Source organism: Delphinapterus leucas, chromosome 2 (assembly GCF_059928025.1).
Source record: "Delphinapterus leucas isolate spDelLeu-1000000601 "Yukka" chromosome 2, BTC_Dleu_Yukka2, whole genome shotgun sequence".
In the NCBI taxonomy this organism is placed as follows: domain Eukaryota; kingdom Metazoa; phylum Chordata; class Mammalia; order Artiodactyla; family Monodontidae; genus Delphinapterus; species Delphinapterus leucas.
Window position 1 is genome coordinate 114,241,226 of NC_143130.1, and position 27,815 is coordinate 114,269,040.

Here is a 27,815-nt window from a genome sequence, read left to right on the forward strand (position 1 = left end):
AAGTGATTCTAACTGCTCTTTTCCATACCATACTAGCTTCAAATTCTTAGCTTATTTTTTGGAGCTTAGAACAAAAGCATGAAACTGGAGGAAAACCGGTTTACCTACCCCGAGCTGCCAGTTTTAATGAAACAGTTTCCAAAAAGTAAAAGTACTTGGCCTAAGGCAGGGCCTTGTAAGCGCTTGGCAAAATGAATCCATCTGGCCTCACCTTCAGACAGTGCTGTGCAGGTGAGCCCACTAACTCCCTGAGAGTTACCTGGTACCTGGGAATTGCCTCAGAACTGTCCACTCCAACAGAGATTACTTTCTTTTGTTTTTGTTAAAGAAATGATTTCCATCCTGTCCATCTCTTCATTTCAGAGGGGAGTAGGACAAGATAGGAAAAATGAAAATATATTTGGAAAATTACTCTCATGCATTTAATGAAACAGACTTTCCAGTTCTTTGTCTTAAGATTTGTCTTAAGATTCTTGCTGAATCTTAAAAGCCTATTAGATTTCTTATGGATTTTGTAGTTGAGGATTTTAATAAAATGTGTTATAAGAAAACCTTGGATGATTTGAAGGCTTTCCCTAGCCTTCTTTTTTTTTAATTAATTTTTATTGGAATATAGTGCTTTACAATGTGTTAGTTTCTGCTGTGTAGCAAAGTGAATCAACTATACATATATCCTCTCTTTTTTGGATCTCCTTCCAATTTAGATCACCACAGAGCATTGAGTAGAGTTCCCTGTGCTAAACAGTAGGTTCTCTTTAGTTATCTCCCTAGCCTTCTAATATCAAAATGCAAGATTACCATTCTGTCCCACAAAGCATCCTTTGATTCCATGTGAGAGACTTTTTGAACCACAAATATAAAACCAATATGGCAAGTCATTTGTGTTATTTTTGTTGTTAAAAACTCAGACACTAAACAGTCTTCTGAGTTGAGGTAGAATTCATCAAGTATGTTGTGCTTCACATTTTTATATGATAGGTTTTGTGTATGAGGGGAGAAAGTATACAATTGCAGGATTAGGTCTAGCAGCTATGATATAGAGAACACAGTAACTTTTGACCTATTCGTAATACTTATAGACATATATGTTTTGAATATGTCAGTGTGTTTTGAACTCCTAAAGTGAGTCATCTGAATTACTATCTTTTTTTAATTGAAGTATCGTTGATTTACAATGCTGTGTTAATTTTTTCTGTACAGCAAAGTGATTCAGTTATACATACATACACATTTTTTAATATTCTAGATTACTGCCTTTAATTTATTGTTTTAACATTAAGACAATCAGGAAAGCAAGGAATTCTCTTCAGTTAATAATTTGCTTAAATACTATAGCTAAGGCTTAGCAATTAAAATGTTTATATTGAGGGCAGCTCTCAATTTTTATATTTTATTAATATCGACTAGTCAGAAAGTTTTATTACTATTTTATTGTTAAATAAAATTGTGGCAGTGATGTCCATGGAAGCAGAAATTCTCAGGTCACTTCTGTTCAGGTCACTTCTGTTTAGTAAAAACAAAGGTGGTAGGCACAGAGAGCATCAGCATATATTGTGTAATCAGACAAGTATTTTGTCTGTAACTGGAGAGATAATTTGTACTTAGTGCAGTCCTCTTCTTTTGCACCTAGTCTCTTATCACGAGTCATGAATACAGGATCACAATTTGTGATGGAAGGAGTGAAGAACCTGGTATTGAAACAGCAAGTAAGTACAATTGTTAGAAAACACACTGGTAACTTTTGAATATAAATGTTGGCAGGTTGATTGCTCAGAAAGAGCAGCTTCTACATATATTCAAGTACAAATATTAGGAATAAAATAAAATCAAGGGGTCCTTTACTGGTATATTTAAGGATGTGAGGGTGTTTTACAGGTATAGTTCACAACTCTGTAATTTTATGCTTTTTTTTTTTTTAATTTGCTAATTGGACTTTACTGACATTTTGATTTCCTTTAACTATTATCAGGTCTGTGAAAGTATATTAATTGAAAATAAATGAACTTAACCTTAGAATAATGAACTGTTACAAAAATGCATATCATTTAAGTTTTAACATATATTAGAGAATATTAATAAACTAATAGCCTTAATAGTTTAAAAGCCTGTGTAAATTAAAATAAAAATATTTTAAGTAGAATATATGTTTTGAAATAATGTAACTATAGCTTGATTTCATACTTCATTTTGGAATAACAGTCTTAGTTTTAAACATAAGACTTTTTTTAATGACTTTTGTATTTTTGTTGTTTTCCTGTTATTCTTATATATCGATATTTCTGCTTCAGAGTCATCATTAATTGATTTGGTTTCAAACTGGACTTGTTTTTAACTTTTTGTTATGGAAATTTTCAAATACACGTTAGTATGTCAAATACTCCTGAGCCCTTCACCAAGCTTCAATACTTAACATCGTGCCATTCTTGCTTCATCTTCCCCACTTATATTTTTTTATTTGATTTATTTTTAACTGGGATATTTTAAGGCAAATCTGAGATATAATATTTCACACATAAATACTACAGTTTGTAGTGAGAAGGATTTTAAAGGCCAAATTAAGAAAAGAAACAGAGTTAATTATCTGTTATTCAGATCTGAATATTAAGTGTTTACTTACTTGTTTTCAGAATAAACTAGATCTTTTGTTTCTCTGAACTTCTTCCACACTTTTTATCTTTCTTATGATGTTTACCTGTGGTATTTTGTATTAACATTATTTATATTTTACTTCTTTTTTTTCCAGTTTTATTGAGATACAATTGATATATATTGTTTTACTTATTGATGGCAAAGAATTTTTTCCCCCATCTTTGAATTTTCCATAGCAGTTTGCAGAAAGTAGGTATTCAATTTTTGTTTGAATAAGTGAATAAGATTTTATTGTAAAAAAACATGTAGTGTTAATAAAGAACAGTGAAAAATCCTAATTTGCTGTCTTTAACTAAAAGGCTGATTACTTCCTAACTTTCCTTCAGAGAGATTCCAGATTGCTTTATTTCCTAAGTACTTGGGAAGACTTTTTAGCTTCATTATCACTCTTAGGAATTATTTTCAGTCCTTCCCATTCTGTCTCTCTTCTGGTAAGAGGCTACTACTAAATACTTAATCCTCTTTTTTACTGGTTCACAGTACTTCCCTGAGTCAGTTTATCTTTACTCTCTTAGACTACTGAAGGTGAAGAGACATAAAAATAGGAGGTTGGGCACATTAGTGACCAACATACTGTACTTACAGTTTAACCTAGCATCTGTTAAAGAAAAAATTACTCATGACACTCATTAAAGTACAGTAAGGCAGACTTTATTGAAGGGGACCATTGAGAAAGATGTTGGGACCATCACAATGGAGTTTTGAAGTCTGGGAGAGAGATTGGGCTTAAGTACAAATACAAAAGTGGGAATTTATAGCCAAGGAGCAGGGTGTAGGGAATCAGTGGTTGGAAAATTACCAAGAGGAAATATCAGGGATAAAGGGGGATCCTGGCTAAACCAACCTAACAGGATTCTTGCTGAAGGCAGGCTAGTGTGATTAGACATCACCTGGGAGGTGGTAGAAGATGAGGAACCCGATGAGATACCGAGGGTGGTTAGATACCGAGGATGGAGGTGCTGGCTATAAACTGACTTTAGCAGGATTCTTTCTAAAATTGGACAATGCAGAGATGGACACAGAAGTCCACAGGTCGAGGCCCAGTTGAAAAAGTTCAAAGAGCCTGAGTAGAATCTCGTCTAGTAGAGAATCTTTGTCATAGCACTCTATTGATTATCAACTATGGACAAGATGATTTCATATGTGAGACAAAGGGGGAACCATCAGTTTCTAAGACTACGTCTGCCTTTTGCTAGATAGACTGGCTATTGTATAACTACGTATAGTTAAATTTAGTTTTAAGGAAAAGTACATATTTTACTTAACATGTCACTGTTAGAAGGAAATCCCAGTAGTAAGATTCCCTAAACAAAGGAATCCTTGTCACAAATAACTGATAGCATTGAGCAATTACAGGCTTTAATCTTTATTTATTTATGACTGCGTTGGGTCTCCGTTGCTGCGTGCAGGCTTTCTCTAGTTGTGGCGAGCGGGGGCTACTCTTCGTTGTGGTGCGCGGGCTCCTCATTGCGGTGACTTCTCTTTGTTGCAGAGCACAGGCTCTAGGCACACGGGCTTCAGTAGTCGTGGCACGTGGGCTCAGTAGTTGTGGCACACAGGCCCTAGAGCACAGGCCCAGTAGTTGTGGCGCATGGACTTAGTTGCTCCACGGCATGTGGGATCTTCCTGGACCAGAGCTCGAACCCATGTCCCCTGCATTAGCAGGCGGATTCTTAACCACTGTGCCACCAGGGAAGTCCTTGTAATCTTTTAAATGATCAAATTTACTTTTTGAACTTATTACCTTAGCGTCACATGATATACATCCCCAAATGATGCCTGTAAGAAGGGTCTAAAGTGATCGACTTAAATATTTTACTGTGCTAACACAACAGTATGTTTTATTTAAAGTTAAGTTTATAAAATATAAAAACAGATTATCCTCTGTGACCTCAAATCCTTTTGCTTTTCTTAACATTGCAAATAACATACTGCTTTGATATAGGCAGTTTCTCACTTACAGAAGTAAAATTTGAAATGACTGGTGGTTACCTCTTTCTATATCACATTTCTATCACCACTGCTAAGAGAGCCAGGCCAGTTTTTTAAATAGATGTTAATAAGACTTTTTAGGAAATATTTATTGATTTGGGGGACACTGGTTATTGATTGGGGGATAGTGGTTCATTATATATTGTGAAGTAAAAATAAAAGTCATTATAAAACAGTAAATTCAATATGGTCTTTTTGTTTTTGTTTAAAAAAAGAAAAAAATAGAAGATACTCAAGGATATATAACTAGGTTTTAAATGTTAGTTTTTCTAGGTGGGAGTGTTCACCTCTGATTAATTCCATATGATAAATTATTAGACTTCAATTATGGAATCAAAAGAATGAACATTTCTAATTGTTCTTAGTAAATGTTACCAAATTGCTGTCCAGAAAAGTTGTACCAATTTGCAGTGATTTACAGCACCTGTTTCTCTATATCCCGCCCAGACTTGGACCTGTGTGCATGTGTATGTGTGTAATCTTTGTAAATTTAATACTTTTAAAAAGTCTCTTGTTCTAGAAATATTTAAACTCATAGAAAGCCATTTTTAAAGTTACACAGTCCTAACGTTCTAAAATTTAGAGGAACTGCTACAGGTAGATATAGGGCAGGTTGGGAACTGAAAAAAATGTCAGAGAAGAGACTGGAAAAGATGAATTCTTTGTTTCACACTTGTAAAATTCTGTTTAATTCATGCCTCTTAAGTCTCTAAGTATTTGTTTCGATTTTTTATCTGAATAAACATTTTAAGCTATAAAAACATTAGATAGAATAAGATGTCTTGTCATGTCCAGTTTTCTAGGTCACTTATAAGAGCCTTTTATACTTTTTTGTTTCTTGGGCAGCATAAGTTTTATGTATCACAAGTATTAGCTATCACATAAAACCGTTTGAATGATATTCGCAGATTTGAAATATACTTATGTGAGGATAATTGTACAAGAACGTGATGATGAATAATGTAGTACTGTGTTGCATATTTCACTTTCTTTGGCTTGTTTGCTTAAATAATCACTCTTTTAAAAATGAATTAACAACAAATAAATTGCAAGCAGTGGAATTCAGTAGATTAAAAAAGACTTAAAAGATATATCACCTAATTGCAATGTATAGCCCTTATTAACATTATAATTTGAACAGTGAAACTGTAAGAAATAAATTTATGGAGCAGGAAAATTTTGATACTGACTAGATATTGAGCTGTATTAAAAATATTTGCTGATTATTTTAGGTGCGATAGTAGTGTTATAGGGGTTTTTTTTTCTTTTAGGAGTTCTTATATTGTGGAGATATATATACTGAAATATTTATTGCTAAAATGATTTGATACTGGGAACTTGTTTTAAAACAGCCTAGGGAGTGGGGAGTGAGAGTATAGATAAAATAAGAATTTGCCATGAGTTGATAATTGTTGAAACTGAATGATGGAAATTGATGTGTTTTATTGGGTCCAGGTAATCCTGTTTCTTGATTTTATTGCCATTAATATGCTATGGTTTTGGGAAAAAATACCACTTTATATATTTTATTCTTTCCTCATCTGTAAGATGTGGATGTTGGATTCACTCTGTAGATCCCTTCTGATTTATAATTTTTAAATTTTGGAAATAGATGATCCATCCTATTCCCCTTCCTCCTATCTACTTCACTGACAACTTTCCAATATCCGCATACTCCATCTTATTCTTTACTTGGCTAATACAGTCTTCCAGATAAGTGTTCTCTTCAAGAAGGTACACATACTGCTTTTCATTCTTCAGGACTTTGATAATCAAGACAGCAGCGACTCTTGTCCCAACTTCACTGCCTAGTTCATCGTCAGAGTATCATCCCAAATCCAAGGCTACCCGGGGTGGGGCAGGGGCGGCGGGGGGCGGGGGGGAGTTGGAAATAGTCACCATAGACCAGATGGCAATATAGGGCAACAAGTGGCTAATCCTAGGAGAATTAGAGGGGAAAAATGTTTTTAACTGTTTTGGATATAGGGCTGTATTATGTTTTTTAGATTGTCTGTTTTTTAATTTCTTTGCATATTTTATTTTAATTTTGTTTTTAAGCAATTATGCCATCAGAGACAAAAATTAACATTGTTTTTATTTAAACTTTTCCAGTGACTAAAATCATAAAACGTGACTATGGTCATAAAACTATTAAGGATTTTTAGAAATTAATTTCTCACTGTATTTTTTTTCTCCCAGTAATATTTCTAGTTCATATATTTGAAATTTGAACATCTTGGAAATAGTGATCCTTAATTTAGGATATTCACATGTATGGGATTCTGTCTCTCAAATCTAAATAGATATAGAGGCTTTCTACTAATAAAAATTTAGTTAGTAACCTAGACAATAATATTTTTCATTTTATTTCTGAAACAGTTTCTAAAAACAATGAAATATATGCTTGGGAATTTTTAAAATAATGGGCTTTCATTTGATTAAATTTCATTTATACCTCTGTTATTGAGGTACACAATTTTTTTGTGTCTTTAAAGATGAGTGAACAGACCGTTTGTTGAGCGAAGAAAATTGTATGGTTTTGTTCTGCTGTTTTCTCTCTGTTAGCTGCCACAGTTCAGTTTTTTCAATTAGTAGAACTTAGTTATCTTAGATATTATCAATATAAAATTCATTTTAAAATGATTAACTTAAGTCTTCATATAGGCCAGATAGAGCATTAGTTGATGACAGAGCTCTCAGAAGTTGTTTCCTGAAGTACTCTTTCTTAGGCCTTTAAAGACATTATGTATTTCCTTTATCATTCTCTACACTGCAAGTTTTCCTTAATGTGTGACAGTGTGTGAATTATTGTGTGGTGTGGCAGTGGTAGATGACTCTTTTGGTGTTATCTGTTTGTAAAGACCAAACAAAAACATAAAGAATCGTCTCTGGGCTCTTAAACTTCTGAACTGTACTGCTAGAAAGAAATTTTTCTTGTGTTATTTAATGACCTATTCACTAGCAGGCTTATCTTCAGATACAGCAGAGATATGAAATGCCAAGTAAAATTTAACTGTACCTTTTAGAAAAATCTTACTTTTATACTAAATGAAATATTCAAATTTCCAGTTATTTTCACAAATACAATAAAAGTAATATGACTCATATGGCTTTATCAATTATATAAAATCTTTTCTGAACTTTTCTCCATTGCACATATCTAATACCATAGTACAATTCAGAGAGCTAAACGGAGAATTCAAAGTAAATAGAGGGGCTTCCCTGGTGGCGCAGTGGTTTAGAGTCCGCCTGCTGATGCAGGGGATACGGGTTCGTGCCCCGGTCCGGAAAGATCCCACATGCCGCGGAGCGGCTAGGCCCGTGAGCCATGGCCGCTGAGCCTGCGCGTCCGGAGCCTGTGCTCCGCAACGGGAGAGGCCACAACAGTGAGAGGGCCGCGTACCGCAAAAAAAAAAAAAACGTAAATAGAGAAATGGATATAAAATTAATTTTAGTAAAATGTTATAATTTATAATGTTGCCTTGCTCCAGAATTCTTTTTATTGTTCCTGTTATGTTGCAAAGTACTTCATCTTTTGTTGGTGTTACTTAGAACAAATTTGTAACTGTAGTATTTTCTTTTGAAAGCATTTTTATAGATTTAAATCTGTACCCAGTTATTCTTTAGAGAAAGTTATGGTTTAGACTTACATTCTTAAGTGAACAAACTCAAGTTTATTTGAAACAAAACTTAAAAGGTAAAATTTTGAGCTCTCTTTTTCAAATTCTAAATAGAATTCAGGAAGTACATTCAGTCAGCTTGAACATTTGGTGCTTGTGTTTATATTAAGAAGTTCCTGGCCAACAAAAATATCAGAGAATAATGAAATAGCTTTAATTTTACTTGCCTAAGATTATCTTGAAAGATTTTTACTTGCCAATCTAAAGAAAGGAAAAGGAAAAAGAAATGCGTATTTTCTGCCTGGGCAAAGCAGCATTTTCCTTAGTGATGGTCCATTTTAGTAACAATAAAATGTTTTATGACCTACAGAAAGTAAAACTTGTAAAATAGTAATGTGTTATCTACAGTTATTTAAATAATGAGATTTAATGTTGCCTCTGTTGTATGAAATCTCTAAGATACAAAACTATTCTTTCCAGAATATTCTGTACAGTTCACAAAGGAAATATCAGTTCAAAGTGGGCAGAATACCATCCCAGTAGGAAGGTACTTTGAATAGGCATAATAATCACTTAGTAAATTTTCTGTACCCAATGTGTTGTTATGTTCAAAATAATGGTTAAAATGGTCAGATTGAAACATAGCAATAGTATTTCATATCCCCATGCATGTAAGCATGTCAAGGGGCAATCTTCTGTCAACACCAGTGTTATACATTTTATGTTCAAAGTGGAATGTGTTTTGTAAGAAGATAATATAGTATGTCATTGAAAATTTGGAATTTATCCCAGGCAAAATTAAAGCGGTCAATAAAGTTGTGTGTGCATCCATTTCCCCATTTTTTCAAAGAACACAAGTATCTTATTGGCTAGAAGAATATACATTAAAAATGAAAAAACTCTGTTAGGTCATTTAATCTCATATATTTCTGCAAACTTAAAGTACTATTTTTTAAATAAACAAATCTGCAGAAAGGAAATGAAAAAAAGGGGGTGGGGATTCTTACTCAATTAAAAGCTTACAATTACGGGTGTTAAAAAGCAGACATCCAACAAAGTAAAAAGCCCAAATATGTATTTGTACTAAAACCTGGATACACCTACACATTTTTAAAAATTACGTTTTTTCTATGGAACCTTGAATAATGCCAAGGGTATTTACAACTATGACACCATTCACAGAATACTTAATCTTAGAATGTGTTTAATTGAAAGGTAAGCATACTGAACTATAGAATGATTAGGTTGTTTTGCTACTAGAGAAGAATTTTGGTTTGTTATTTCTTCTGATATTTAACAAAATACTCACTGATCTCTTCCACAGAATCTACCTGTTACTCGTATTTTAGACAATCTCATGGAGATGAAGTCAAACCCTGTGAGTAACATATAACACTGTACTTGTAAGTTCTTGAACATACCAGACTATATACAAAAAGTGATAAACTCAGAGTTTGTTGTGGGCTTAATCACAGCAGACTACATGCTGGAAAGGAAAGAGTCCATGTTCTCAAACAGCCTTTTTTAACCATTATCACAGATAAATGGGAATTGGTTTCTCAGCTGCTACATCACTCTGGCCAGCTTTCATCCAAAGTAAATGTAGATTATATCCTATATATGTCCTAAGGAGCAAGTTTCTATAAATAAAAAAGAACTAGTGAGCATCAGTTGGTGTACTATAAAGAGTACCAGGTCAGTTTAATTTTATGAAATTAAATTAGGAGAGGAGTGCATAGTAAAAATTTTAAGCGCATGTATTCAGATGGCACCAAGTTCTTTGGGGCTGAAAGGTAAATTGAGAGAGAAATTGATGAAGAGATAAATGGGTAAATAAATATGAGCATTTACTTAAAGAATGGGTTTTCAAGCTATCTGTTTATAATTCAAGAAAGGAATGTAAAAATCATCACAATCTGTTTCATAAAAGAGCCCATCCTGTTACTGTGGCAACTAGAAATAGAGTGGTTATCTGGAATAGAGAAAAGCCGCATGATCAAAACCCTCATTTGGGCTGATCTGGATCACTATAGACTTGGCATCAAGACTTAGGATACCAGGCTGAGAGAGAGAGTGAGAACAGAATCTTCAGTTAAATATGTCATTATTTTGTAATTGTTAAAACATTATTATAACATTAAAGGAAATTAACAAAAACAAATTTAAAAATCTGTCCATGTGAAAACAAAGATATAGTGTTATAAAAAAGCCCAAAAAGGGGCAATTACAGTTATGAAAGGAATGAGAGAATTGTCTATAATGATAAGCTAAAAAGGATTGGATTCTTCTATCTGGGAATCAATATAGAGAAAGTGGTATACAATGTAGTAAAAATAGATTTATTACTACATCCTAGAATATATGAAGAAGGAATGCTTCTTGAAAAGCCTGAGAGAAGTATGATTTATGATTAATTGTCTTATAGACTACTACTTCATAATAGGCAGTAAATTTCTGGAAGATATTATCCCAAACAATAGTAAAGATTAAAAATATAAACAAATGCAAAACTTTAGACACCATATCCACAAGGGGTTAGGCAAGTTCAGGATATTTTGTTGCTGTCCCTAATCTCGAAGTCGAGATGATGGATAAGGACAATAATAATGATAATAGCTAACATTTATTGTGCATTTCTTTAGCCAGGAACCAGTCAAAACATTTTTCATATAGCTCATTTAATCCTCATTCGAACCTTCTAAGAAAAATACTATTTTTTTAAATTATTCTCATTTTATAGACGAAGAAACTGTGGCACAATTAACTTGCCCAAGGACACACAGCTAATAAATGGCAGAGCTGAACAGGCCACATTTTTCACCACTGTGCTATATTGATTAGGGCAAGAGCCATGCCCTTCGTAGAATCATAGAACTTTAGAGTTTAATGAAACTGTAGAATCTTAACTGTGAAGGAGAGGAAACCAAGAGATATTGTGACGTTTCCCAAGGCACACTATTTTTAATAACAGAATTGGAACCAAAAACCCACTACTTCTGAATTCCTGCCTACTACTCATTCCAACATATACACACCTTCCACATATCTGTCATAGACATACAGATGGCTAAATTATGGGTCTTATTCAGATGTTTCTCCAAGTTCTGTAAGTTCATTTATCAGTTCTATTGACTTTGACTTTATAACTGAAGGCACATTACTACAGATATTTTTTAATTAATTAGAAAAAGTAAAATTTTTCAGCTTTGAAAGCATTTTTTCATCCATCTGCTGGATGAGACAGATGCCTGCTCCCTCTCTTATCCCTGTCTTTTTCCCATATTGACAAATTGATTTGGAGGCTTTGAAGAGATTAACAAAGTGTACTAAGTTAGACCTGACTAGTCATCTTGAATATATCGTATCTCAAAGGCTTTAAAATGCTATAAACTAATTCTAGATGAATTCTTATCACTAACGTTTATTAAGTGTTCTTTGATTTGTCTTGATTGGATATAATGAAAGAAAGGGATTAGGCAAGATATCAGGTAAATTTCATCTTCCCTTGTACATCTGGCTAGTAGTAGTTTCCTAGAGCAAAGTGTTGAAGGATTATGGCACTGCCTTTGGGTTCAGGGAGAGTTCTGTGATTGATTAGCATCGTCCACCATTGAATGCAGGACTAGGTAGTGGCAACAATGCATGGTTTGTCATTGATCACGTTTGGGTAGGTTCATCCAGAAAAGAACCAGATAACATTTCAGAAAAGAATGAGTTCCTTTGGCTGATTGTACCATGGAGGGCAAAGTAGGCAGAGATTAGGAAGTGACTACATTATAAACAGTAAAGCAGTACTTTCCAGCTCCTTTAATATCAAGAAGCTAGTTTCCAATATAGTATGGAGGTCAGCAACCCCTTATCCACAACTTCTGAACTCCAAAGAGTTCTGAAAACTAAGAGATTTTATATAACTCATTTGGTGACAAAACCTAACCTTAACTCAAGTTGAGGTTCTTCGTACTTTTGATTTATCCTACTTTATGTTAATATTCATCTATTTAGCTCCAGAAATATTAACGTGTTAGATGATGGGGTGCTGCCCTCTAGGAATATTATATTATATATAGTTTATGCATATTATCTATATGCAATTTTTTAAATTCAAAATTCCAAAATACATCTAACTGCAGAGGTTTCAATTATGAGAGATTGTGAACCTGTTTTAGGTATTCTGGACATTCAGTAAAATCATAGACATATAATAATAATATAATAAATTCTAAAAGCAAGAATAAGTACATTAGGTTATAAAACAGGTATATTATTTTTCTTACTTTTTTTTGAAGTATAGTTGATTTTACAGTGTTGTGTTAGTTTCAGGTATACAGCAAAGTGATTCAGTTATATATATATATTCTTTTTCAGATTCTTTTCCCTTATAGATTATTGCAGAATATTGAATATAGTTCCCTGTGCTATACAGTAGGTCCTTGTTAGTTATCTATTTTATATATAGTAGTATTCTTTTGTTAATCCTAAACTCCTAATTTATCCCTCTGCCCCTTCCCCCCCTTGGTAACCATAAATTTGTTTTCTATGTCAAAACAGGTGTATTTTTGAGAAGCAATACGCATAGTGGTTAAGAACTGGGGCATTGAAACTAGACTACCTGGGTTCAAATCCTAGAGTTCCCACACTTACTTGTCATGTGACTTTAGGAAAGTTAAAATAACTTCTCTATACCCCAACTTGCCCATCTGAAAAATAGGGATAATAATAACTACCTCATAGGTGATAGGGGATTATGTAATTTTACTTAGAACAACGTTTAACACATAGTAATTGCTCGGTAAATGTTGATGGTGGTTACCCACTCTACCAAATTAATAGATTCATTAGTAGATTCATCAGGTATTCTTAAAATAAGCCAAACTTGAACTTTCTAAAGAAAAATTCCATAGTCATGGTAAAGTTCTCTTTTTTTTTTTAATAGGAAACTGATGACTATAGATATTTTGATCCCAAAATGCTGCGGGGCAATGACAGGTAAGCAGCTCTTGTCTTGTATAATTTGTTGTAGGTTTCCCCACCCCCACCAAGAACGGAAATAACTTTACTGATTTTTTGTTATAAATCAGTAACTGCTTATTATTAAAAATTCAAACTATATAGAAAACTGGTAAGTAAACAGTATGTATAATCTCTTTACCCAGAAGTAATCACTGGTAATTACACCTGACACTTTGATGCTTTTCCTTCCAAGTGTAACATGCAAAAAAATACATTTAGATGTTTGTTGTTTTTAATGAAATGATGAGGGTATTACATACTGTGTGTGGGTGAAGAGAATTTGGATAATCTGTGTGTTTTTAAATGAATATTCTTATTGACCAAATGAAAAGATGGGAGCTTTATGTTGGATACCAGTTGTTGGCTTTTTATTTAACTGGTCCATAAAATCTAAGCCCCTGGGAATCATTGCTGTGAATACTTCCTTATAGCAATGAAACATTCTGCAAATAATTTATATACTTTATGACAAACATGGTATGGTAAGGTATTTGTTAACTTTATTTTGGATATTATTTTTTAAGATTTAATCCATGGTGGTATGAAGAATAGCCTACAAGATACAGAAAAAGAATAGGCAGAATTAGGAGGGAAAAACCTTCCTGGAGGGATGGTCTTTAGCACCAAAACTTGGGTGAAGCTTCTTTATTGCCTATACCCTATGTTTGGGATCTTTAGAACTTTGTCTTTGCTCTATCCCAAGTTTTCACATCTTTGTAGGTAGTCAGAACAGATAATCTAGTCACTAGAAAGTTGATTATTAGATTGTTTTGGTAACCTAAAAGATTCTTTTTTGTGAACTTATCAGAAGCACTACCAAAGTTACAAAAGAAGCTGCTGGTAGCAACTGCAGCTGGCAAGAAAGAATTTGACAAAGAATAAATTATAGAAGGGAGAGAATGAGGAGTGACAACTAATGGGTATGGGGCTTCTTTGGCGGGTGATTAAAATGTTCTGAAATTAGACAGTGGTGATGGTTGTACAACTCTGCAAATATTCTAAAAACCAGATTGTACACTTTAAAATGGTGGATTTGCAACTCTTGATGTTCTCGAGCTTACAATTTTTCCTTCCTTGTATTTGCATCAGTAGATATATTTTGCATTTTAGAAACTTCTGAGAAATTCTTTTAATCTTCCCTATAGTTTATGCATGATAATGAGGAGGAATATTAGCATTGATAAGACAGTGAAACACAGTTTCATTTTTTAATAGACTCAGCCTTCTCTTGAGCTGTCTCATCACAATTAGATCTTGGTTTTTAATAACTAGTAATGCTGTGCTATTTAAGTCTTACTTCTCCTCATCTCATGTCTACTCTTAGAGGAACTTAAAGCACTCTAGAAGGAAGTTTGTGAGGCATTTCTGTCAGGGCAGCTACTGGCTCCTTCTATGGAATATTGACACAGGCCACAGAAATGAGGAAAAGATGGAACTGTGGAATCAGCCTGTGAATAATTGAGAGGTTATAATAGCTCTCTCCCCTTGGTTGAGATTTTCAAAAATGGCTTGTGAGGAAAACCTAAGTTATCTTTGTAAAGCCTATTTTAGCACTCAAAACAAATATATATTTGACTCACAAAAGCTTTGAAAATTGTGTTTATTAAAAGATCTCTTTGACACCAAGAAAGTATTTTTGAAATATGTTACAAATATATAAATATGTAATTAATATATAAGTATTAAAAAGCTATAGCAAAATACACATCCCTTCTTCCATCCCCTCTTTGCTTCCTAAATTGTTATCCTTCCCATACATGTGTTTGCATAGTTTTTTCACAAATGTAGATACCCACAAACTGTAATCTGTTGAGTATGGTAAAAATTTTACATAATTTACCGCTAAAGTATATATTTTATTAATTCACCTTATACCCAGATTTCCACTCCTCGTGGGAACTGTTGCTCAGTCTTTCCTTTTCCCTCTCAGTCTTCTCCTAGAATTTTATTTTGAAGTCAACAAGTTGTCCCATTCCCTTTTAGACACTGAGATATGTACTTCATCTAGCTGTTCCTCTGAATCCCACTTCACTGCCTGGCTCAAAGAAGGTGAAGGAAGAAGAATTGTAAATACATAGCTAATAGTGCGTGCGTGTGTCTGTGTGTTTCCCATGCCTATTTTATCCTTAAGTGAAGCTTTGGGTGAAATTTTCGTGTGTGTTTTTTGTTGTTCTTACAGCTCAGTTCCAAGGAACAAAAATCCATTTCAAGAGGTAAGTTCATATAAAAATCCTCTGTCCCTGAAATGGAAGGATGAAAGGTAACCAAGCAGTCTTGAAGAATATCTTTGTCCTAAACATAGCTTTATGATGGTTACTGTATGGCAGTCTTGATAAATCCAATTCCATGTACTTAAGATTCTTTATAAATGACAAATTCAAAAATAACTTTTGGAAAAAGCCCTTTGGATTTATTTGGTATTGTTTAATTGAAGGATGAAGTTTATTTTCTTCAGAATTGTTTCTGAAAAATCTCCACTTCATTTTACTACTCAATAGAAATTAGAAATTTATAAATTTATAGACTTTTCTAAGAAATAAATTTCTTTATAATTGAAGTAGCATCAGGCACTTAGGTAAAAAAAATACTAGCTAGCAAGGGATCACATCCTAAGTTGTGGAATGGGCTCCAGACTAAACCTCATGTTTGAGAGTTAAAATACTGTTTTAACTATTTCTTTTAACTTACCTATTTTTTTTCTGTTTGCATTTTTAGGCAATTGTTTTTGTGGTGGGAGGAGGCAACTACATTGAATATCAAAATCTTATTGACTACATAAAGGTACATTTGACCTTTATATTCTTTTATCATTTGAGGTTTCACAGTTGTTCCATGTCTTTAACATACTAACATTCTCTGGTGGCTCCCCTGATTCTTACATAACCCCTTTTCTAGAGGTAGTTTAAAAATCCAGCAGATAGGGAAAAATGCCCATATGTTCATTGTTTTCCTGTCACATTTCTGGCCTAAAATTTTACTTGATTTGGAAAATAATGTACCTTATTGATGTAATGTACTTTGCAGCTATCTTATTTTGACTTTAAATGTTTAGATACCTCAAATAAGCCCCTGTTCTAAAAATGTCTCCCTTGGTGAGATGATTTACTGAACCCCATTTACCTGAATAACAAGCACTTTTCTCTCATCTTATTGACCTAAGTCAGCAACATACTTCAAACAAACCTGGAATGTCTGCTTTTTCAGCAAACAGGTTCTTTAGAGGTAGGACGTTAGAAGTGGTGTGCTCTTCAAAACTGACAGCAGCAGGGAGTGACAGACAACTAAGCAAAAGAATATGAAGGGAAGGGTATAACTTGAAGAGCAAAAACACCATTTAAAAGGTAGAGGCAACAGAACTAGTGATTGTTGCAATGACATTTTGTAATCTTCATTTAATTCACTTAATATTGAATAATGATTATTCCTTATGTCCTGTATTACATAAGACTTCAATAAAGGTAGAGGTTTTGGTACAGCAGGAGAAAAAAATACATAGGCAGATGTCACAGAGCTTCAAAACCACCAGGTACCTCCAAGGATCCTAGCTCAGTTGCACATAACATGCTTCAGAATGTGAACCACCACTAAGATCTATACCTTGGTCTCAGGGGAGCATCCATCTTATACTAGGAGAGGTCTTTTATACCCCTCTCTGTTCATATAGCCAGAATCAGGCTGCATGACTAGGCTCAAAGGCAAAAACCAAGGGAACATAACAGAAACCAGGTGTAAACCATCAATCTGTACAATTTTTAAACAGTGCTGACAAACTAGTGCAAGTTGTCCCTTGGTCTATCTGTGAACCTTGGGCAGGACTATATTAATCTATTCCATTCGGATTTGGCCAAGGGTCAACAACATGATTGGTTCCAGGTGTGTTCCCAAGGATAAACACAGGGTTACAACAGACCAGCTGAAATTAATCCTGTACTTATACCCCATCCTTGGTTAAGCTTTCTTAATTACATTTGTCAGCATTCTTTCTGCTTTTTTCTTTTACATTATAGGACAGAAAAACAGGAAGGATAAAAACCAAAATACTAACAAATACTAACCATTTGTTATACCTGAAATGCAGGTATAACTTTAAAGAAACATTGCAGTTTACCAGATATTCCAGTGCAAACTTGTTTTTAATCATGTATAGGCCTCACAACTCTTACCTCTCTCCACCACAGAAATTTTAATTTTGTGAAATGTATTAATAAGTTGAATCAATGTAACAATTAATTGTTTATTAACTAAGTCTAGTTCTTTCTTTGATCAATCACCTCCATCAGAACAACATCAGGGTTATCAGTGGTAGATATGTAAGCCCACCAAGTTATTCTTTACTTGGTTTCAGGTTACAAAATATTTTTTTTACCTTGATTATTACCCTCCACCCACCAAAACATGGTGTATAGGTAGTAGGGCACATGATACTGTGACTCATCAGGCATGTAACAGGTATTTTATGTCCCTGTATCCAGCCACCTTTCATAACAGATCATCACTCAGGTTCATATTTACACAATGGTCTTTGGCTCTTTTGTTGAACAGATTCTTTTGTACGCCTTTGAGCAGCACCAATATCCTAATTTTGCCTCCCAAAAGGGGTCCTCTGGAATATACAAAACCTGTAAAATGAGAATACGTAAAACAAAAGGAAGCATTAGAATTATTCTAGGTGTTTATCCCCTAGATGTTATTGGCATCATCAAAACATAGCACGTGAATAAGCCCAGATTAAATCCTTCATAAACCTTCCAGAACCCATCTTGGACCTTCAGCTTCAAATAAAGGAGGCTATTTCTGCAGGTGTTATGGGCATCTATAAATATAGGTAAGAGTATTATTCTCTTGCTCTCAGCCTCTTGCAAGGTACCAAGATAATATTAGCTTTTTTTTTTCTTTTTTTGGTATTATTTACTTATTGGTTACATTCCTGAGAATCAAGACTTCTCCATCGTCCATGTGTCATTAATTCTTACCCAGAATTTGGCCCTTGGTTTAGAAGACGATCAGATTCAGCAAGACGCCTGATCCATAGAGCTGGCAACAGTATGAGATTGGCCAGTACTTTCCCCTTTCTTCATTCCCAGTCATAGGAGGCAGGTTGGATAAGTGTGAGCTTATAGGACTGTGTTATCCACTGGTTAGTACAGATGCAGAAACTATTAATCCCAGTTTACACAGATGAAAAGAAGAAACATCACATTCCATCATTCCTCAGACAGATTTAGAGGTATTGTCTTGATGTCTTGTTTGCAGTTAATCCTTTCTTCAGACCTTATAAATGTGATTCATGTCCCTGTACTACAGGATCAGGCAGAGACAAAGAAACATTTTTAGAAATGCAGGAGAAATTTTTAGTGGTTTCTGTGTTACTACCCCACTTCCTCCCTCCCCTGTTTCTCCTACAGTATCTCAACAGCCTCTTCGCTGTTGATTCCCCCTTTAATTAAATGCCTGTTATGTTTTAACACACATTCTGTCATGCAAGCCACTCTTTCTGTCTCTTATTAGAAAGAGATGTGCCTAATTTAGAAAGTAGATGTTTCAAGTTTCAGTTTTCAGTCAGTCCACTACTTTGTGTTTGGTAAGGTATATGATGTCGGTCTATTGTGTATGCTTCTTAGCATGCTGTTGAACTGCACCTGCAGCAAAATGGGTTTCTTTGTCAAGTGATGTATATAAAGGAAGTCCAAATTGAAACAGTTTCTGCTGTGATGTTAAAGGTGTTAAAGGTATTTGCTTTAGTCACCAGGTGTATAAGTCCAAATCCAAAATGAGTGTCTATTCTGGGTAAAACCTATTGCTGTCCACCTGGAACCATAGGTAATAGGCCAGTGTAATTCTATGTAAACATGTATTTGGAATTGCTGGGTCATAATAACTGTGTTTAACCATGTGAGGAACTGCCAGATTGTTTCCAAAAATAATGTAAAATGCACCATTTTACATTCCCACCAGCAGTGTATGAGGGTTCTGATTTCTCCACATCACTGCCAGGACTTATCTGACTTTTTTTTGTGGTACGCGGGCCTCTCACTGCTGCGGCCTCTCCCGTTGCGGAGCACAGGCTCCGGACGCGCAGGCTCAGCGGCCATGGCTCACGGGCCCGGCTGCTCCACGGCATGTGGGATCTTCCCGGACTAGGGCACGAACCCGTGTCCCCTGCATCGGCAGGCAGACTCCCAACCACTGCGCCACCAGGGAAGCCCTATCTGACTTTTTGATTTTGGCTGTACTAGTGGGTGTGAAGTGGTGTCTCATTGTGGTTTTGATTGCATTTCCATGATGACTTAAATGATGTCAAGCATCTTTTCATGTGCTTATTGGCCATTTATATATCTTCTTTGGAGAAATGTTTATTGAGATCCTTTGCCCATTTTTAATTGGGTTATTTTGCCTTTTTACTACTGACTTGTAAGAGTTCTTTATATAATCTAGATACAAGTCCCTTATCTTGATATATGATTGCAAATATTTTCTCCCATTCTTTGATCTTTTCACCTTCTACCTGGTGTCCTTTAAAGTACAAACCTTCATTTTTTTCTTTTGTTGCGTGTGCTTTTGGTGTCATATGTAAGAATTCTTTGTCAAAGCCAAGGTCATGAAAATTTACTCCTGTGTTTTCTTCTATAGGTTTTATAGTTTTTGCTCTTACATTTAGGTCTTTGATCCATTTTGAGTTAATTTTTGTATATAGAAAAAAGTCCAGTTCATTCTTTTACATATGGCTATCCAGGTTGTCCTAGCACCATTTATTGAAAAGACTATTTTTCCCCGCTGAGTGGTCTTGTAATAGAGGGAGGCAGTATGCAGCCCTTAGCACGAAGCCTTTGCTGGGTGCCGTTACTGGGCAACCCATTACCAGGCAACAGTTACTGAGAGACCACTAACTAGAGCCGGGGTTAGGAGGTCCCGCTCAGTCATTGGTCGGCAGAGTGGTGGTCAGGCGGAGCGAGGTAAGAGGCGGATCCTGGCCTCCTCCCTGGGGCCCTCCAGCTCACCTAGCCTCAGGCCAGAGGATGAGCTGGAGGGCCCCAGGGAACAGGCTGGGGGCTGTGTCCTGCAGGGCTCTAGAGCCCTCGCCAAGGCCATCCACTGGCCAGGTACAGGCCTTGAGGTGGCAGTGAACCTCTCCCCCATCCCTACCTCCATGACCTGATGGCGGTGGCAGTCTGCATGGGACACAGTCTGTGGGACCTGGCCCCTGCCATATGGGCGGCCTGAGGAGCCTGAGGGCCAGTTGAGTCCTGGGTGCCTGGCTCCCTCAGTGATGACAGCTGGGCAGGGTCTGGGGACCTGGCCCTGAGGGAGCCACCAACTGAGATCTGCCTCCTCTTAGCCAGGACCTGGACCTTGGAAGGTGAAAGTTGTGCCTTGGGACCTTGCCCTTTCTTGTCAGAACAGAGAATAACATTTGTTTGGTGGAGATTTACAGGAACATGGTTACCTAACCATGACCTGACCTCAAGAACAAAGGATCTGACACCAAGAAGTTTGCAACAACTAACCAAGCCCTCCCTCACTTCTCCTATAAAAAGGTCTTTGCTGAAAGCTTTCAGGGAGTTTGGGGTTTTAAAGGCATGAGCCACCCATCTCCTTGCATGGCCCTGCAATAAACCTTTCTCTGTTCCAAACTTCGACGTTTTGGTATTGTTTGGCCTCACTGTGCGTCAGGCACATGGACTTGTGGTTTGGTAACAGTCTTGGCAGGCTTGTTGAAAATCAGTTGACCATACATGTATGGGTTTATTTCTGGACTCTCAACTCTATCCCATTGATCCATAGGTCTGTCCTTGAGCCGGTACTACACTGTAGTGAGTTTTGAAATCAGGATATATGAGTCTTCCTACTTTATCCTTTTTCAAGATTTTGGATTTTCTGGGTTCCTTGCAATTCCGTATGAATTTGAGGATCAGCTGTTAATGGCAGTTGGATTCTGATAGGGATTGCGTTGAATCTGTAGATAAGATGAAAATACTCCCCCAAACTTAACACTATTAAGTCTTCTAATCCACGACGTGGAATGTTTTTCCATTTATTTAGATCTTTTTCTTTCAACATTTTTTGGTTCCTTTGCAGTTTGTTGTTATTTTCAGAGTTTAAGCTTTGTATTTCTTTGAGGTTTACTCCTATGTATTTTTTTATGCTATTATGGATGGAATTGTTTTCATTTCATTTTTGCAACTGTATAGAAATCTGATTGTTATATATTGATCTTGTGTCCGGCAACCCTATTGAACTCATTTATTAGTTCTGATGGTTTGGGTTTTTTTTTGGATTTTTAGGATTTTCTATATACAAGATCATGTTATCTCTGAAAAGAATTAGTTTAACTTCTTCCTTAACCTATCTGGAATGTTTTTCTTGCCTAACTACCCTGGCTAGAACCTCCAGTACAATATTTAAGAGTCTGGAGCAGACCTCTTTATCTTCTTCCTGATCTTAGGGACAAAGCATCCAATCTTTCACCATTAAGTTTGCTGTTACCTATGGGTTTTTCATACAGCCATTAATGTTTAGTAGCTGCTAAGCCATGTAGTTTAATTATCCTGAGAATTCTTTGTTTTTTAATCCCGTTTGGTCTTACTGTTTCCTTTGTTCTGAGTCATCTTCATCTTCATCTTCTTCCTGTCATTCAGCCCCATTCAGGGGAAACTGAGCTAGTAGGTCTATGACAGCCTCCCTCATGACATCGGAAACCCATGTTAGTGCAACCTTGTAGTATGAAACGAAACTTACGGCTTATGCCTACAAGAGACTTGTAATTGAGAATGTATCTAACATGGCACTTGATTTATACCAGTTCACAAAACAACGGGCGAGTGCCATTTTTGTTGGGAAGGCAAAGAAAATACTGTAATGATTCTAGGTGATTTATTTAGTAATGATGTTAGTCTAACTTACAATGTAACTGCTATTTGGTATAACACTGATGTATTTGATAAAAATTAAATGGATTGATTTTTAACAAGACATTTGATAATACTGATATCAATGACCAAATGTATTGGGAATTTTACTTAAAGCCACCACAAGTTGTTCTTCTGATGGAAGGTGATTGGCTAGAGAATTAACTAGATTTAGTTAATAATTAATTGTCACATTGAATCAAGGTATTAGTACATTAGTTCAATTTTTAATGGAAGGAAGAAATATCAAATTTGTGCATAATTAAGAATAAATTTACACTGAAATATTACTAAACTGAGGTGTTAAAAATTAAAGCTATACTTACTGGATGATCAAAAGATTAGAATTTTTGTGTTTATCTTTGTTTTTGTATTCTATAAATGCTATAAAAGATGAAAAATGATGACAAATAATTAGAATTAAGCAAGCTTGTCAAGGGTGGAGAGGGAATGTACTTATATAAGCACAAGATTAATCTCAACTAGTTAATATACCCTGTGCTAATGTTAGGCCAACCCTGAATGAAATGTATTAACTAGTGTTTAAAATAGGCCTGTGCTAGGGTCCAAGATAGACTAGGGGGCAACTTGCACTAGCTTGTCAACATTCTTTAATGGAAAATGTAAAGATTGATTTGCACCTGGTTTCTGTCATGTTTTCTTGTTTCTGCTGTTAAGCCTATTCACGCAGCCTGATTCTGGCTATGTGATCAGAGAGGTATAAAAAACCCTTCCTTGGACAAGACTGGGGCTCCACTGAGACCAGGGTATCTCCACTGTATCTTGGTGGTTCACAGCTGAAAATGAAATGTGTCATATTACTGAGATGGGGTCCTGGGAGCTGTGCCTAGAAGTTTTGGACCCCTCTAATGTTTCCCTATGTACTGTGACCTCTACCCTTTTGTGAGTATAACCCCAAGAATCCCAATTATATGACCCTATTTTATGGCTGCACATACCGTCTCATTTTGAAGAAAAGGAGAGTGAGGTGTGACTCTCGTTTTACTTGTTCTCAGAGAAGGTCAGCTATAACATTTATTCAGCCAGCGATGTTATTCGGCTCATACATCACAGAGAAATGTCCTTATCTTGTATTACAAAGCTGTAATTCTTTTTGTTCCTGATTAATTAATCATATTTGCTTTGTTGTGCAATAAACTTTTTACTTTACAAAAAAAATCTTACAAATTTACATTCAAGTTCACAATACATGTAAGAATTTCAGCATTAAGAACCTACCAAAATTCTCTAGTCAAAAAGTTTGACTGCTTGTAATTGGGTTCCAACATTCTGTCAAAATTCAGAATGAAATTCATAGAGTTACAGAATGGAATAGGGTATATTAAGACATAAATACTGTATTATCACAAATAAGTCTGAAATGACAGTCCATGCTACTCACACCATATCCTACTTTCAGCGTAACAAAACTTGAAGAATGTTTTCTTCAAGTAGTTACAGATCTTACATTGGAAGAATGTTGGCCTAAGATTTTATAAATAATTGTGGCTCTCATGAAATGTGTCAGTAATCACATTCCTTCTATTTTCAGTGTAAATGGCACTAGAAGTGTACCTACCACCTATATTTTGAAGAAAAAAAAAAACTATGCCCATCTCACTCCTTTATTCCATGTAATTTTAGGATAGACATGTGTACACTAAAATCCAATACTCCCCCCCAAAAAATTAAAACTTTTAAGAATAACCAAAAGTCTTATTAGGTTTAACCCCTCTTCTTGGGAATATTGAAAATATTACTTGTTACTTGTATCTGAGTTCTGTATCTGATTTTTTTCAGGGGAAACAAGGCAAGCACATCTTATATGGCTGCAGTGAACTTTTTAATGCTACACAGTTCATAAAACAGGTAAAGTGTACTTTTTAGTTTGTTTCTGCTAACATACCCTAAGTTGCTGTTGATATTTTTCAGAAGAGAGCAAGATAATCATGTTCATCTGAACCAGCTGAAACTAAAAGCCATAGAGCTAAAAGAATGTAAGGTTGTACCATGGACAACTATAAAGGAAACTCTTATAAGTAACATTATTTCCATTATCCCAAATCTATGAAAAGGTAAATTTAATTCAGAAAATTTTTAATTGGAGTAGTGTTACTCACTTAGGCTAAATTCATTTCAGCATTTCCTTGACATACTGTCCACATTTCTGACTTTGCCGAGCTGAGAAATTAAGTAACCTTATTAAGGGGTTGTATGTGCTCAGTTGATACAGCAGAATTACATTCACCTTGAAAGTTAATGACAGCAGTAGCTGAGGTGTACAGAATCTTTACATTCTTTTACTATTGTTTCCATGACTGTTCTCAGTAATTACATTAACTTCAACTTTTTAAAGCTTAAACTACCTGAGAGGCTCAATAGGCTGACCAATAATATCCATTCACCCTTACCTTGGCTGCCATAAAAATCATAACTGTACCCTGTGCTCGTTTCCAGCAACTCTTCCTAGCATCTTTTTCTAGCACAAGTTTCTTACCCACATTATATGGTTCTTGTATTTTTAACCTTAATGAGGTGGCCCAGTGGTATTGTGAGAATTTCAGACATACAGAAAAACTGAAGAGAATTTGCACTGAACACGTGCATACTCTCCATTAACATTTTATTGTACTTGCTTTATAAGATACCTGTCCATCTTTCCATTCTTCATTCTATTCCTTGCTCCACCTGTATTAATTTCAAAGTAAATTGTAGCTATCAGTACACTTCCCCCTTAATACTTCATTGCCAATATCATTAACTAGATTTCATTATTTGTTTAGTTTGTTGTTGTTGTTGTTTTACCTTTGGAGATAAAATTTACAGTAGTGAAATACACGTATCTTAAGTGTACATTCCTAACTTTGTCAGATGTTTCGTTCACCTGAGTATAACCCAAACCCCTATCAAGATACAGAACCATTACACCACAGAGTTCCTTTATGGCCTTTGCCAGTCAATCCTTGCTCCTAGTCAAAGCCTGCTCCCAAAACACTGTCTTGATGTTTTTCCACCATAGATTAGTCTTGTCTATTTTAGAACATCATGTAAATGGAATTTTTCTTCGTTAGATTAACTAGAAGATTCTCAATTTTATTAATTCTTTTAATGAAGCAGATGATGTTAATGCTAATTTTCTCTATTTGTTTTCTTTTTTTTAACCCTTGAATTTTATTTTATTTTTTTTGAATTTTATTTTTTTTTTACACTGGAGGTTCTTATTATCAATTTTATACTCTATTTGTTTTCTGTTCCTTGGTTTCTACTTTTTATTGTTTCCTTTGTGTTGATTACTTTGGGTTTACATTGTTCTTCTTTTACTAGCTTCTGATATTGGATAATCATTAAGTCATTAACTTTAGCTTTTCTTTTCTAAAATAAACATTGAAAATCATAAAATTTAAACTCTTGCCAAACACTGCTTTAGCCACATTCTACAAATGTTGATGTTATGTTTTTATTACCATTGTTGGAAATATTTTTAATTTACCTGGTAGTTTATTCTTTAGCCCATGTATAGAGATCTATTGTTGTTTCAAGTATTTGTGGGTTTCTAGATATCTCACTCTTACTGATTTCTAATTTAATTCCCTTTTTGTCATAGAACATTCTATACATAAGTTCATTATTTCAGAATTTATTTAAATTCCTTTTCTGGCCCAACATATGATCTATCTTGTTAAGCACTCCATATGCACCTAAAAAAGAACATGCATTATGCAGAAGTTGAAGGAAGGGTTCTATAAACATTAATTTGGTCAAGGTAGTTGATAGCATTACTTAGATCCTCTGTGTCTTTATTTTTATTTTTTTTGGTCTAGTTCTATCAGGTATTGAAAGATTGGTTTTAAAATCTCTGACTGTGATTGTGGAATTGTCTCTTCCTTTAGTTCTGTCAATTTCTGCTTTTTGTGTTTTTAAGTTCTGTTATTAGGTACATAAAGACTAATTATTGTATATTCCTGATGAATGGATTCTTTTATATGCAGTATTCCTCTGCATATCTGGTAATGCTCTTTGTCTTGAGGTCTGCTTTATCTGACATTAATATAACCACCCTAGCATTCTTACACTTAGTTTGCATCTTATAACTTTTCCGTCTGTTTACTTTCAACTTGTCTATGCATTTATATTTAAAGCATATATCTTGTAGGTAGAATATAAGTGGATCTTGTGTTGTTTTTTTTAAAACCATTATACAGTCTCTTTTAATTGGAGTCTATTGGTCTATTAACATCTAATGTAATTATTAATATGATTAGATTTAGGTCTAGCACTTTACTGTTTCCTCTGTTCCTCTTTCCTACCTTCCTTTGTATTATTTGAACACTTTTTAGAATTCCACTTTAATTCATCCACAGATTTTTTTTTTAGCTATATCTCTGCATTACAAATTTAGGGTTGCTCTGTTATGCCACTTGCGTTAAATGTAGAAACCTTGCAACCATACATACCCTCAACACTTATGCTGTGATTGTCATATTTTACATCTACATACATCATTAACCTCACAAGACAGTGGACAGTGTTACCATTTGTGCTTCAGTCATGTTTATAACAAAGACATAAATCTTTGCATTTATATGGATATAAATTCCAGTGCTCTTCATCCCTACTTATAGCTTCTTTTTTCTTTTTTTTTTGGCTGCATTGGGTCTGCATTGCTGCATGTGGGCTTTCTCTAGTTGCTGCGAGTGGGGTCTACTCATTGTTGCGATGCACGGAAATTCTCATTGCAGTGGCTTCTCTTGTTGCGGAACACGGGTTCTAGGTGCGTGGGCTTCAGTAGTTCTGGCACGCAGGATCTAGTGCACAGGCTCAGTAGTTGTGGTGCACGGGCTTAGTTGCTCCGCAGCATGTAGGATGTTCCTGGACCAGGGCTTGAACCTGTGTCCCCTATATTGGCAGGCAGATTCTTAACCACTGTGCCACCAGGGAAGTCCCCCTACTTATAGATTTTAATTTCCATCTGTTGACTGAAAAACTGTTAGCATTCACTGTAGCTCTGGTATGCTAGCAGTGAGTTCTCTTAATTTTTTATTAGATGAAAATGTCTTTATTTCACCTTTATTCTTAAATAATTTTATATATATATATATACACACACACACACACACACACATCTGTACATATGTACATATATATAAATATTTTTTCTAGATACAAAGTTCTGGTAGACAGTTTTTCAGCACTTTAAAGATGTCAGTCCACTGTCTTCTGTGTTTCATTGTTTCTTATAGGAAGTCAGCAGCCATTCAGATCAGTGTAAATTTTTTTTTAACATCTTTATTGGAGTATAATTGCTTTATAACAAAGTGAATCAGTTATAATATACCTACATCCCAGTATCTCTTCCCTCTTGCATGTCCCTCTCTCCCACCCCTCTAGGTGGTCACAAAGCACCTAGCTGATCTCCCTGTGCTATGAGGCTGCTTCCCACTAGCTATCTATTTTACGTTTGGTAGTGTATATATGTCCATGCCACTCTCTCACTTTGTCACAGCTTACCCTTCCCCCTCCCCATATCCTCAAGTCCGTTCTCTAGTAGGTCCGTGTCTTTATTCCAATCTTGCCCCTAGGTTCTTCATGACCTTTTTTTTTAGATTCCATATATATGTGTTAGCATACAGTATTTGTT

At 35.1% G+C, this 27,815-nt stretch overlaps 1 protein-coding gene across 12 annotated transcripts in view; it reads left to right on the top strand.

The window, feature by feature from the left end:
- The window catches only part of SCFD1 (sec1 family domain containing 1), a 134,825-nt gene that overhangs the window by 104,593 nt on the left and 2,417 nt on the right, over window positions 1-27,815 (top strand). For 4 of the 12 annotated variants that reach the window (XM_089907543.1, XM_089907545.1, XM_089907547.1 and 1 more), the window contains 6 exons: window positions 1,631-1,706; window positions 9,586-9,639; window positions 13,195-13,247; window positions 15,451-15,484; window positions 15,987-16,052; window positions 23,978-24,046. In XM_089907543.1, the coding sequence (XP_089763669.1) occupies window positions 1,631-1,706; window positions 9,586-9,639; window positions 13,195-13,247; window positions 15,451-15,484; window positions 15,987-16,052; window positions 23,978-24,046 (352 nt within the window). The other 8 variants (XR_016392151.1, XR_016392152.1, XR_016392153.1 and 5 more) reach the window with 8 other exon arrangements.